Source organism: Tiliqua scincoides, chromosome 3, assembly GCF_035046505.1.
Source record: "Tiliqua scincoides isolate rTilSci1 chromosome 3, rTilSci1.hap2, whole genome shotgun sequence".
Taxonomy (NCBI): Eukaryota; Metazoa; Chordata; class Lepidosauria; order Squamata; family Scincidae; genus Tiliqua; species Tiliqua scincoides.
The window spans coordinates 40,045,483-40,056,598 of record NC_089823.1 but is presented as its reverse complement, the minus strand read 5'-3'; the positions used below and the strand labels follow the sequence as shown (position 1 = coordinate 40,056,598).

At 41.5% G+C, this 11,116-nt stretch overlaps 1 protein-coding gene across 1 annotated transcript; it reads right to left on the bottom strand.

Annotated features, from left to right (window-relative positions):
- Window positions 1-304: 304 nt before the first annotated feature.
- On the bottom strand, window positions 305-10,096 carry TRAT1 (T cell receptor associated transmembrane adaptor 1). The gene is made up of 6 exons (XM_066622029.1): window positions 10,000-10,096; window positions 6,359-6,474; window positions 3,583-3,619; window positions 3,227-3,294; window positions 2,507-2,565; window positions 305-1,610 (listed from the first exon to the last, which is right to left on the bottom strand). Exons 2-6 carry the CDS (start codon window positions 6,471-6,473, stop codon window positions 1,347-1,349), a joined length of 543 nt encoding a protein of 180 aa, XP_066478126.1. The 5' UTR covers window position 6,474; window positions 10,000-10,096; the 3' UTR covers window positions 305-1,346.
- Between the last annotated feature and the right edge of the window lie 1,020 nt (window positions 10,097-11,116).

Here is an 11,116-nt window from a genome sequence, read left to right as displayed (position 1 = left end):
AGAGGCAAAGGGGGAAAAATTCCCCTTACCCCAGGAATAGCTGCAGCAGCCCCAATGGGTCTACTTGGATCTGTGCCACCTAAAGAGGCACAGCCAGAGCTGTTCAGCGCTGCCTGGGAACGGGACTAGAATCTAGCATAACTGCTGGATCCTGGACCTGCCTCTTGTTCCCTGCCGGCCCAATCTCAGGCAGCGCAAACTTATCATTCTTTGCCACCATGGAGACTCAGTCTGACCTTCACGGGGCAGAGCATCTAAGTGAGACAATGCAGCTTTCTGGAGGTGCAAAAGTGCTTTATGGCATGTTTGTGTTCCTCCCAGCCCAGCACAAGGGAATTGCGCCGGCTGAGCACATCCTTAGGATTGTGCTCTTAATTGCATAGAAGAGGTTTATCTAAAATACTCCTTCCAGTGCAATGTAAATCACATGCGGATGGTCAGTTCAGGGATGCAAGCAATTATACAGCAGAGCTCTAGCACAGCAGGAGGTTGTGCATATTCAGGGTGTACAACCTCTTTAATTGAGGGGCTGGTTGTGAAGTATTTTCTGAACTGATCCACAGTGTCTCAGATCCTGTTCATCAAGCTAAACCAGCAAACAGAATACTAGAAGTACTCTTGAAAAAGTCACACAATCTGTGCCCTTATTCATACCTTCACGGGGGAAGTGGTTAGCACTGAAAAGATGTGATGAAAAAGCAGTCTGTGTTCTTCCTCAAGTAGTTCCCCCATGTGAAACAAAATACTTTTCATAAACTCCCAGTCATAAGGGGCCTGATTCTGGGAGTCCTGTTACTTTTAAGGAACTGAAGAGAAAGACTTTTGCAAATGGGCGTACAGTGGTTTTCCAACTCGCAAGGACTTTCCTCATCCATATTATTTCAGCGCCAACCCGCAGAGTGGTACAAATGAGCTAGGAACCCACAAATTTCCCATACTGACATTTTTCCTAGGTTCACGTGGATTGTATGGCCCACATGAAAACTATAACCAACCCATCTCTGTAACATTTATGGAGGCATGTGCAAACATTTATAGCGCTGGGTTAACATGGTTTGAGGATAAAATTTGTAGCTTTGAATGAGGCTAAATTGACCTAAGGAACATGCCTTTTCTCAGGATTGCTTAAAACTACACCTGCTCATCGGAGTCCCAGAAGCCCTGCCATGAAACATTCAGGTGGCAATATTATTGCATATACAGTCTGAAGGGATCCTTCTTCCCTTTCAGTGAATTAACCTGTTTTGTAAATACCAACTTTTAATCCCAGTTGTTGATAGTTTTATTTCTCTTCCAACTAGGAGGTTTTCTATTTTATTGGCTAGAATTGCTTGTCCACATTCCTGTTAAAAGTTGGCATCATTTTTAGTGTGAATGAAACCAATAAGCCTTTTGGGATCCTCATGAGTAGCCTCTTCAGAGCCTTTATTCTCAGCATTCAACTGTTCACTGTTGAGGTAAATGCAACTGTCAGAGGGTATGGAGTTGCTTTTCGTAAGCTGATCTTCATCCACTTCTAAGGTGGGGCATTTCTTTTTTCGAAGATGTTTTTGTTTTCTTTTGACACTGTGATCCAGAGAAGCGTAACACATCTGGCGCTCGGTGGTTGGCTATGAAGAAATGAGCATGTTTTAATAGTCCTTTTGTAAACTATGATATCCTGTTGTACCTGAAACCCTTTCATACGTGAAAACAAACACTTATGAAACAGTCAATTGAATAGGTGGCTGCCAAATAATGACCACCCACTAGTCACAGCTAAATGGGACTTAAGTGTTATGAAACGCTGCTCCTTTGCCTTCAGTGTAAGCAGCAAATCCTGGTCCATGTTTCCTCAGAAGCAAGTTCCACTGTGTTCACTGGAGTTCACTATCAGACTACAATCCTGTGTGCACTTACTTGGGAATAAGCTTCCTTGGGCACCATGGGACTTACTTTTGAGGAAACAGGCACAGAACAGCACTACACGTCACAATGAACTTTGGGCAAATTGTGACCATTAACTGGATCACTACTTTCATTGTCATGAATGGTAAATGCTTCAACCAGAATTCAAACCTTTCTGCATGCTTATTTCCTAGCAGAGGGATCTTTTCTGCGGTGGGAGATAGTGAGTACTGTGAATGAAGCTGAGGCTTATTAGTTTGGGCTGTTTAAAACACTATCTGGATGGCGATGCCTCTAAGGGCTGAATACATGAGTACAGAAACACAGACTCCAGAGGCCCACTTCCAACCAGGAGTGCCTCTTTTTTTCTTCAAAACAGCCATGCAGAGCAATAATACCAGTTAGAACCAGAATGCACAGGGAGGAAAGCCTCTCTAACACACACCCCCATGCTTGGGATTAAACAATTAAGACAAATCTATTTAATTTTTTTATGTATATAAAGACATTGACACGATCTCCACAGTGCTATGCAATAATACAAAACCACCCAGGAGCAGTGATCCCAAATGCCATCCCTACAAAGAAAGCAACGGTCCCTGGTAGTTGATATCAGTACCTGTATTTCATGTGTGGCTGTCTGAGAGTGGGCATTCATTTGTTCATAGCAACTCTCATCTGAAGATTATTTGAAATGGAAAAGAGAGAGCAGGAGAGAGAAAGAAAGAGAGAGTCCTGCTTTAGTCTGTTGTTTCTAACAAAATAAGCAGTATGACAGTCTATAAATTTGTTATAAAATATTAAATGCCAGAGAATTCCCTGGGCTATAAAAATATGACAGAAAACATATTCAATTTTCGATATCTCATTGTACTACTAAAGGGAAGGTCCCTGGGGCAGCAACATTGTGACATCATGAGATGTCACACAACATCATGTGACTGGAGCTCATGGGCGCTCACTGTGGCAGCTGGCACCCCCCCTTCAAATGGTGCCCAGAGCACATGCCCTGATTCACCATACCTTAGATACACCACTGCACAGAGTGCTCCATGTGGCTTTGTGTCAATCTGCTGTCTCAGGGCCCAGTTCTGTCCAACTTTCCAATGCTGGTGCCGCCACAATGAAGCCCCGAGGAAAGGGAACAGGCAAAATAAAATATAGTCTAATCTTTCTTTTACTCCCATTAGCACTGTCTGACAGCATAGTCATACATGATTGTTCACACACAAACCCTATTCAATGGGACTCACTCACAGGTAAGTGTGTATAGGATTGCAGCCAGAGTTTAGTCAATTACTCTGAATGCAGGAAATTGAGAGTCTTAGCTGCAACTTACTTAGAATGTCTTGATGGTGGTTGAGGTTGTCATAAACAGGACATTCTTCAGGATAAAATTCATCATTGCTGTGGAAGCAATTGTAAAAGCTATAGTTATTTTGGACCCTAGGATGCACTGCACCTGAAAATATTCACAATTATTTAGAATGAAAGTTACTAGTCACATAAAACAGGTGATTTCTTTATTTGCAATATTGTATTTTTGCATGAGAGGCTATGAGAATATATCTAACTGAATAAATGGCAGCCAATAGCCTTATGAGTTATAAACTTCGCTATCGTACTAGTCTCCCATCTCTTTTCATCTTATTGTCAGAAAATAACAAATTATTAGGAAGAAAACATTTTCCATACCTTGTAATATAATCCTGATAGTTTTCATATGCTTTACCTAGAAAATATTTTAGAATATGAAGATCTCAGGAAAACTGAAAATGAATAGGTATTTTATATTATGCGACTTCTTTTTTTTTTTTTTTCCAAAGACTATTTCATGAATTTCCTTTTTGCCAGTTGATGCAGGATTCTAAAATAGTGGCTAGCTCTGGTTATCTAGAATGTACTCATTGCCATATGTATTCATTTATTTATCAATTCAAACTGCTCGGGAGTCCCTTGGGGGGCCAAAGGTAGGATATAAATTCTTTGATAAATAAAAGCGGGGATTTATGTATTGTCTTTGATAAATAAAAGTGGGGATTTATGTATTGTCTTATCAAATTAATACCAAAACAGTTTATGGCTGCAATCCTAACCACACTTTCCTGAGAGTAAGTCCCATTGAACAAAATAGGACTTACTTCTGAGTATACCTGGTTAGGATTGTGCCCTATGACATTGAAAAAAATCAGTGTAGTAAGAACACAAGTGACAAACAAAACTCTGCACTTAGAACCATAAGTAATACAGTCCCTGCTAGGTACCTGGAAATGGCCAATTTCGCATCAAATATTTGTTTAATGAAAACACTTAAATTGGTGTATTTTTTTCATTCAGACTGTAGTTTTGTTTGGAGAATTGGATTACTTCCAGTCCTCAAGATGGGTCCTTCAGAGGCAACCCTACCTCTGACAAGTTCCCCTCCTCCATCGTTGCGGGATCTTACAATGTGAGGTAGCAAAATAGGCACAAATCTGGTGTAGAGAGAGGCACAAAGATCTAGAAGGGAGCCACTCCCATTCCTTTTGTGATGGTCCCTTCAATTCTTTTGGAAGAGCTATGGGAGGATCAGGGAGTGAGTTTTATGGATTTCATTAAGGGCCTTCCCTACCTTTCCTCTCATAATTCAAGAGGGGATACTATTCCCAGCCCCCCCCCCCCCTGGACATTTTCCTGTGCAAGCATCTTAATGAGATGCTATTGCACAGTTCTCATAATTCTTGAGGCTTGTGCAGGAAAACATCTCAGCAGCTTGTTCCCCATGCTTATTAATGGAAGGGAAGGTCATTTGAATTGTCTTTCCCAGGCATAAAAAAAGAATAATCAATCTGGACTGCAATGATTCTGGCATTTGTAATTATAATCACTAACACAGATTAGCATCGCCACTCAACATTAATTGCCAGAAAACAGTGGGTGGGAAAATCTTTTTTTCCCCCCTTCATATTTTTAGCCCCCAAATAAAGTCTACAAAAGTACAATCAGGGCTAAATAATCTGTGTTCAGCAATGTTGAGTGAATGGCCATGACTTAAAAAAAAAAAAAATCTTCCTTCACTGAACTCTCCCCCAGGTCAGCGAGAACATTACTACTCCTTGTTTTAGTCAGGTGTCACTACATTAATCTATAATGTACAGCATGCTTTATTCCATTCCACCAAACCACTATTTCCTGCTTTCCACTTACCAAACCCACACATTTGCTTTACAGCTCTCTGCAATTTTCTTCAGACTATTTCGAGATGACGTTAATTCAAAGAACTTCTTGAAAAGCTCAATAGTTTCATCCCACTCCAATCACTGAATGTACTGTCCAAGCTTATTAAGCTAATATATCACATTACTTTTCACTTATATGAACTCATCAATCTATATTATATGGGCAGCTCAATCCTAACCTGTGGTGGCACAGTGAGGCCTCATGGCATCTATCCAGTGGGGCCGCATGGGTAGCTGCTGTATCCAACGCAGTTTAGAAGCAGGCTAAAGGTTTCCTCGGGGTAAGAGGATTTTTCCCCTTATCCCAAGTAATGCCCCAGTCTGCCCAATGGGGCTACTTGGGTCTGTGCCAGCTACTTATTGGGTGCAAATTCAAGTAACCCCATGTACGGCTGCCAGACCTGGGAGGGAGGACCTGCCAGACCTGGGAGAGAGGCTGCCAGACCTGGTGGAGGCCTTTTCTGCTGATCATGCCCCCCTCCCTGGGCTGATCCAGCCCCCATTCATCCTGTTATGCCCCCTCCCCACCTGTGGAACACTTTCCTGCCAGCCTCTCCCAGCCCCTGCACCATTCAGCACTTTACTTACCACTGCCAGTGACCAGGGGCTTGGATTCAGTGCTGGCAGTCCAGTGCAAGGCTTCCCATGGGGCTGCCTACTACTCTAGTGAGTCACTGCAAATGTGCTTTACAGCACATTTGTGACACTCTATGCTAGCGCAGTGACTACTACACAGTTAGGATTGCACTGTGAGTTACATAATTCATCCACCTAGCTCCGCACAGTCTAAGAACCTATTCTGGCTTGGCAGCAGCAAGGTCTTAGGCAGAGGTCTTTTGCCAACCTGATACATAAGATTATGGAGACATAAGGAATTAAGTCTGGGATCTTGTGCACACAAAATATTCTAGTGATGAGCTCCTGTCCTTCCCTGTGACTAGGGATCTATAGAATATATAGTTTTGTGCATGAATTTTAAGCTACCTGGCAAATATAAAAACTGATAACATTTTACTGAAATGGTCTTTGCTCACGTCTAGTCTATTCAGTACAATTAAAAGAAAATGTGGGAGAATTATTTAAGGCACTGATACTTTTAATTATCATATCAAAATCCTGATGTTATGATTTCAATAGAAAAATACCACTTTAGGGGTTTCAGTTGATGATACTAGGATGGTCCCAAATTTATTAACTATTTATTTCAAACATTCACGCTTGTTTTTCCCAGCCGAATCTGCAGGGTCTCTTACCTTTTCGTTTCTTTTCTTTGATGTAGTATGAAATATTTTTCAGCAAGGAAACAATCAGTATTGAACTGACGAAAATAAGAGGTACCCAGAAATAGACACAGTTACTATTGTCCATTCTGCAAGAGAAACATTCATGCCCATTAAAAATGTTACATTTTTATTAATGTCAAATCGTGTTGTCTGTTATATACCTAAGATTATATCCAAATGGAAGCTGTAGGCTTTACATGAATGCTGTAGTGTGCTGGATTGCACTTGCAGGCCCCAGTTGAGCTCTAGTCAGGCATTTTGCATTCACCTTTCGGGATTTTTTCCCCACCTTTGGGGAATTTACCTTTGGGGAACTTTTGGGACTGACATCCCTTTCCCATCATCAACAAATCCATCCATCAAATTCAATAAGGTTTGGCTGATGTACTGTAATGTAGATATTCAGCTTCATCTTATCACCTGTCCACATTAGTTACCTCTTACTGTCCTGGGGTATGAGAAACACCTGGTCCATTGGTGGTGCAGCCTGCTGCTCTTTAAACCCATCTGTCCAATCTCTAAGTGTTAAATTTCCATCCAAGTCTATGCTGCAAATCTATATATTGAGTCTATTTTCTAAAACTATTTTTATTATTGCAAGCCACACAACAGCCACGCCTCTGTGCCTTGGCTTGAGAACCTACTTTCTCCAAGCCTATCCACAAAAAGTTTCTAACCCTCTTTCACTCACCTACATCCTTTGTTACATCAAAGTCCTTTTTGCCTCCTGAACGAACATCTCATGCTCATGCCTCTCCATTTTGGCATCTCCACTCTCTCTCACACGTCTTTCTTTTGTCCAGGAGCTAAGTAACTTTCTCTTTCTCTCTCTTACCCTGATTTCCTCGGGAACTGGTACAGACTTTAGCGCGTTTTGAGAGGCAATATTAGTAGGCAGCCGCTGAGGTTGCAGAGGGATGTAGTACTGACCTTTTAGAGGCACAACTTTATAGTGATTGGGTTTTTTTTTTAACCCATGTAAAATGCAACTGGCAGTTTATATAAAGTTTATAATTATATACATTTTATAATTCTAGGACAAAATACTTCATAGCGCCTCTGTAATTAGCTGTGAAGCTCTGTACTGAAATTCTGTGATGATAACATTTTATGATAATAAAACTAAACAAGAGAGATGACAGTGTGCTTATTGAATCCTGAAGAATAATTTACCTTGCTAAAATGAGTGGGAGTGTTCAAATGAATGAGGCGTCATCTTTGCAAAGGTCAGACTATAGCAGAACTGCAATGACTTAAGCACTTGCCTTTTTTGTTTTTATGTCAAGAGTATCTATTTTGAAAACATTTTTTCTGGTGTGTCTTAGTCCTAATGACGCTTAAGCTTGAAACACTGAATTCATCACGTATCCCATCTTCCTTGAATTCTGTTGAGAACCTGATCTTAATCACCACTGACATCAATGACTAAATTTCCGTGGATTTTATTGTCCCATCAATGTTTTGTAAAGTTCAGTCATAATTACACATTCATTTTCTCCTTCCCTTTAGCTCTGAAGTTGCTTAGCTGGTTGGGCACAGCATATGGTCTAAGTATGATGCCAATAAAGATTTATCAGCAAAACCTCTGGCAGAAGGAGTCAGATGTGTATGCTTGAATGAAAATGGTGGGACGATAGTACCCAGGCTCAGTACTGCTTAGGCTCCTCTGCCGTCTATAATTGTGCATAAGGGAGAATGTTGGGTGTTCTTTGCTTATTTCACAACATGCTGGGAAATTTGACAGCTGCCACATTTCTCCCTGATACACAATAGTTAGACGCTCAAAAGCATCAATCTAGCTGCCTCAGCACCAGTTCTCCAGGTTTCTTGTGTCTTAATGTCCAAGGGTTGCTTCTGAAATGACATATTCCTATCCAATTTGATTTTATAAAGAAGGAACCAGCAAGGAAATGGATTACAAAAAGCACCTTTGGGCCATATCCGATCCAATTTTCCAGCGCTGGTGCAGTCATGCACACAAGGCATATGCTGCATTCTGCAGTAGGGGAACAGTCATGGAGGCCTCCTCCAGGTAAGGGAACATTTGTTCCCATTCCTTAGGGCCGCATTGCGGTTGCACCAGCACTGGAAATTTGGATAGGATTGGGCCCTTAGGCTACAATCCTATGCACTTTTACCTTGGAGTATGACTCATCAAATAGAATGGAACTTGCGTTGAGGAAACATGCATAGGATCGTGCTGTTATAATGCTGGATTGACTACAGATAGCGCATAACTTTCAAACATGCTGTGATTCTCCTGTGAATTAATGGTTAAGGCACATCTGCAATCATTTTTCTAGAAACATTTTAAATATGTGAGCTGGGAAATGTAATGTTAGAACATTCCATGATTTATCTTTAAATGGAGAGGGCCAGGGATACAACCATTTTGTTTTTTAGCACCTGACGGCCTTTGACACACAGCCACTGATCTCACACATTCATGACTGCAGGCAGGCTGGCGTCTTGCCACATTTCACATTCAGTGTCTTTTTAAAGATTCTTCATAGATTCTCCATATCTTTGCAAAGGCACCATTTTGCAGAACCACTCAAGTGGAGACACGTGAATTATGTTTAAGTGCTTTGTGGTAAAGCTGCTTTTGCATAAACACTGCTGAACAGTAAGATGGGTATAAATGGAGGTCAGCAGATGATGGAGGAAGCGTGATAAAGGAAGGCCATTCCACCTAAACAGCAACTGCATTTTGCACGAAGACAAAATGGAGGAAATGCGGAAACAAAGAAAGGATTCTTCAAGAGTGGCACAATTGGGTTCATATAGGATAAAACCCTTTGTTGCAGTTTAAAGAGGTACCAAGATCCCCGGGGATGGTGGGGGGGGAGTGTCAGGGTTATTAAATAGGATATTCTTTATTATATTTTAAAAGTATATTTTTAATAAGGACTTCTCAATAACAACAATTATTCTCAAAGCATTTTAGATAGCTAAAGAAATGAGAAAATGTCTCAAAGCAACATGAACAGCTTGAGCTAATGGTCTTGGTGAATGTTGCATATTAATTTGAAAAATGGCATTGGTGAATACAACTTGAGGATCTGTTACATAGGCTGTTGCCTTGTACTCACACAGAACACTGTTTCATCAATGTCAGTAAATGCCAGACTGGCAGTTGCCTTCCAGAAAGTTAGACTGGGGTCCATCCCATTTCTATTGGGAGATGCCAGGGACTGAACTGGTACCTTTTGCATGCAAAATAGAAGCTCTTTTTCCAAGCTTCAGCTCTTTTCCTAGGGCCCTTAAGTTAAGAGTTGAGACGGCAGTTGGATTAGACTTCAAGGAATTTTAACTCTTTCAGCGAAGAAATCACTATGGGGGGGGGGTCTGCTTATTCTCTACTCATTCTGTACCAGCCCAAGAAAGGAAACGGCAGTAGTTCAGAAAGCAGACATCAATTCTATCTAGAAATACCCTCCCCGGTTACCCAGTGATATAAATTAGATTTGTACAATGACCCTTCCCAAAAGCAAATCCATTAAAAGACCAAATGCAATTAAATCAACATCGTTAAGGTATTCACCTTCATGGCCTGCAAGAGAGGTTTGGATTACAAAAAGATGGCAATTAATTAGAGGAAAGTTACATACCTTTATGTTTCAGTCTTTTGGTAGAAAGAACACTTTCACTCAATAGGAAACAAACTGGGTTCAAAGGTGAGACCCTCATAAACACTGAGGTCTGCTTTTGTTCGGCCCAACTTTGTATTGATCTGGGTGCTTGAACTGTAAGTTTAAACCTTTGTAGTTAAAACAGGAAACGTGGTAGGCTTCTGTAACAACCACGGGCTCCTTGTCAGAACTTTCTTCAGCATAGCTCTCTGCACAATGAAGGAAAGAATAAAAATAGGCAAGGTGCTTTTTTGAAGTATGGCAGTGAAAGCCCTCCTCCCCCAATCTGAGCACTCTTGGGTGGACTCTTTCATTGGTGCTTGAAAGAGATAGGATTAAGAAGAGTTCTGCAGATTACATTGTATCTGAAGTTTGTTTTGTCCTGATGACAGAGGATGACAATGATATGCCACCTAGTCAAGACATACAGAATGTCGGACATGGAACATAGAATCAGCTGCGGACCTCTGCAGTCCGTGCCCAGGGCAAAGCTCCGCGATGTGTGTCCCCCCGGCAGATATCTGCCCCCCCTACTCACCAGAGGCTCACGGCAAAGCGGAAGCACAGTTTCCACCCCTGTTCAGAGCCTCAGAGAGGCTTCCACGGGGTCCTAGCAGCCGGCACCTGGAGCATTTGCCCCTTCTCACCCTATGGTAGGCACACAACTGCACAGAATGCAGCTTTTGAGCCTCACAAACCTTTATTCAGGCAAAAATGAAATGTGAGAGGATTCCATCAGGGCTTGGCACAGAGGTGGCCAACCTTTCAACTTTAGGGCTCCTGGACCTTTAACAATTGTGTCGAAGAGAGAATTTTAGCAGATGCAGCTTGCCATCTCACAGCCAGCCCTGGCTTGGCATCTTACTCTTACCTACAAGCATAAGCAGCCTAGTTATAATGAATGAGCAAAGTGAAAATAGTTCTACATGTTGCAGGAAATTCTGGGGAGGGCAATGTATCTCTAAACACTCTCCGTGGAGACACATTGCCTAATGGTAGTCAGGTCACTGCCGTAAAGTGCAAAAGGCAGATTAAAATTCAACATTGATGTTTTGTCAGGAGAATGAATTGCAGCCAGTCAATTTATACAGCAGAA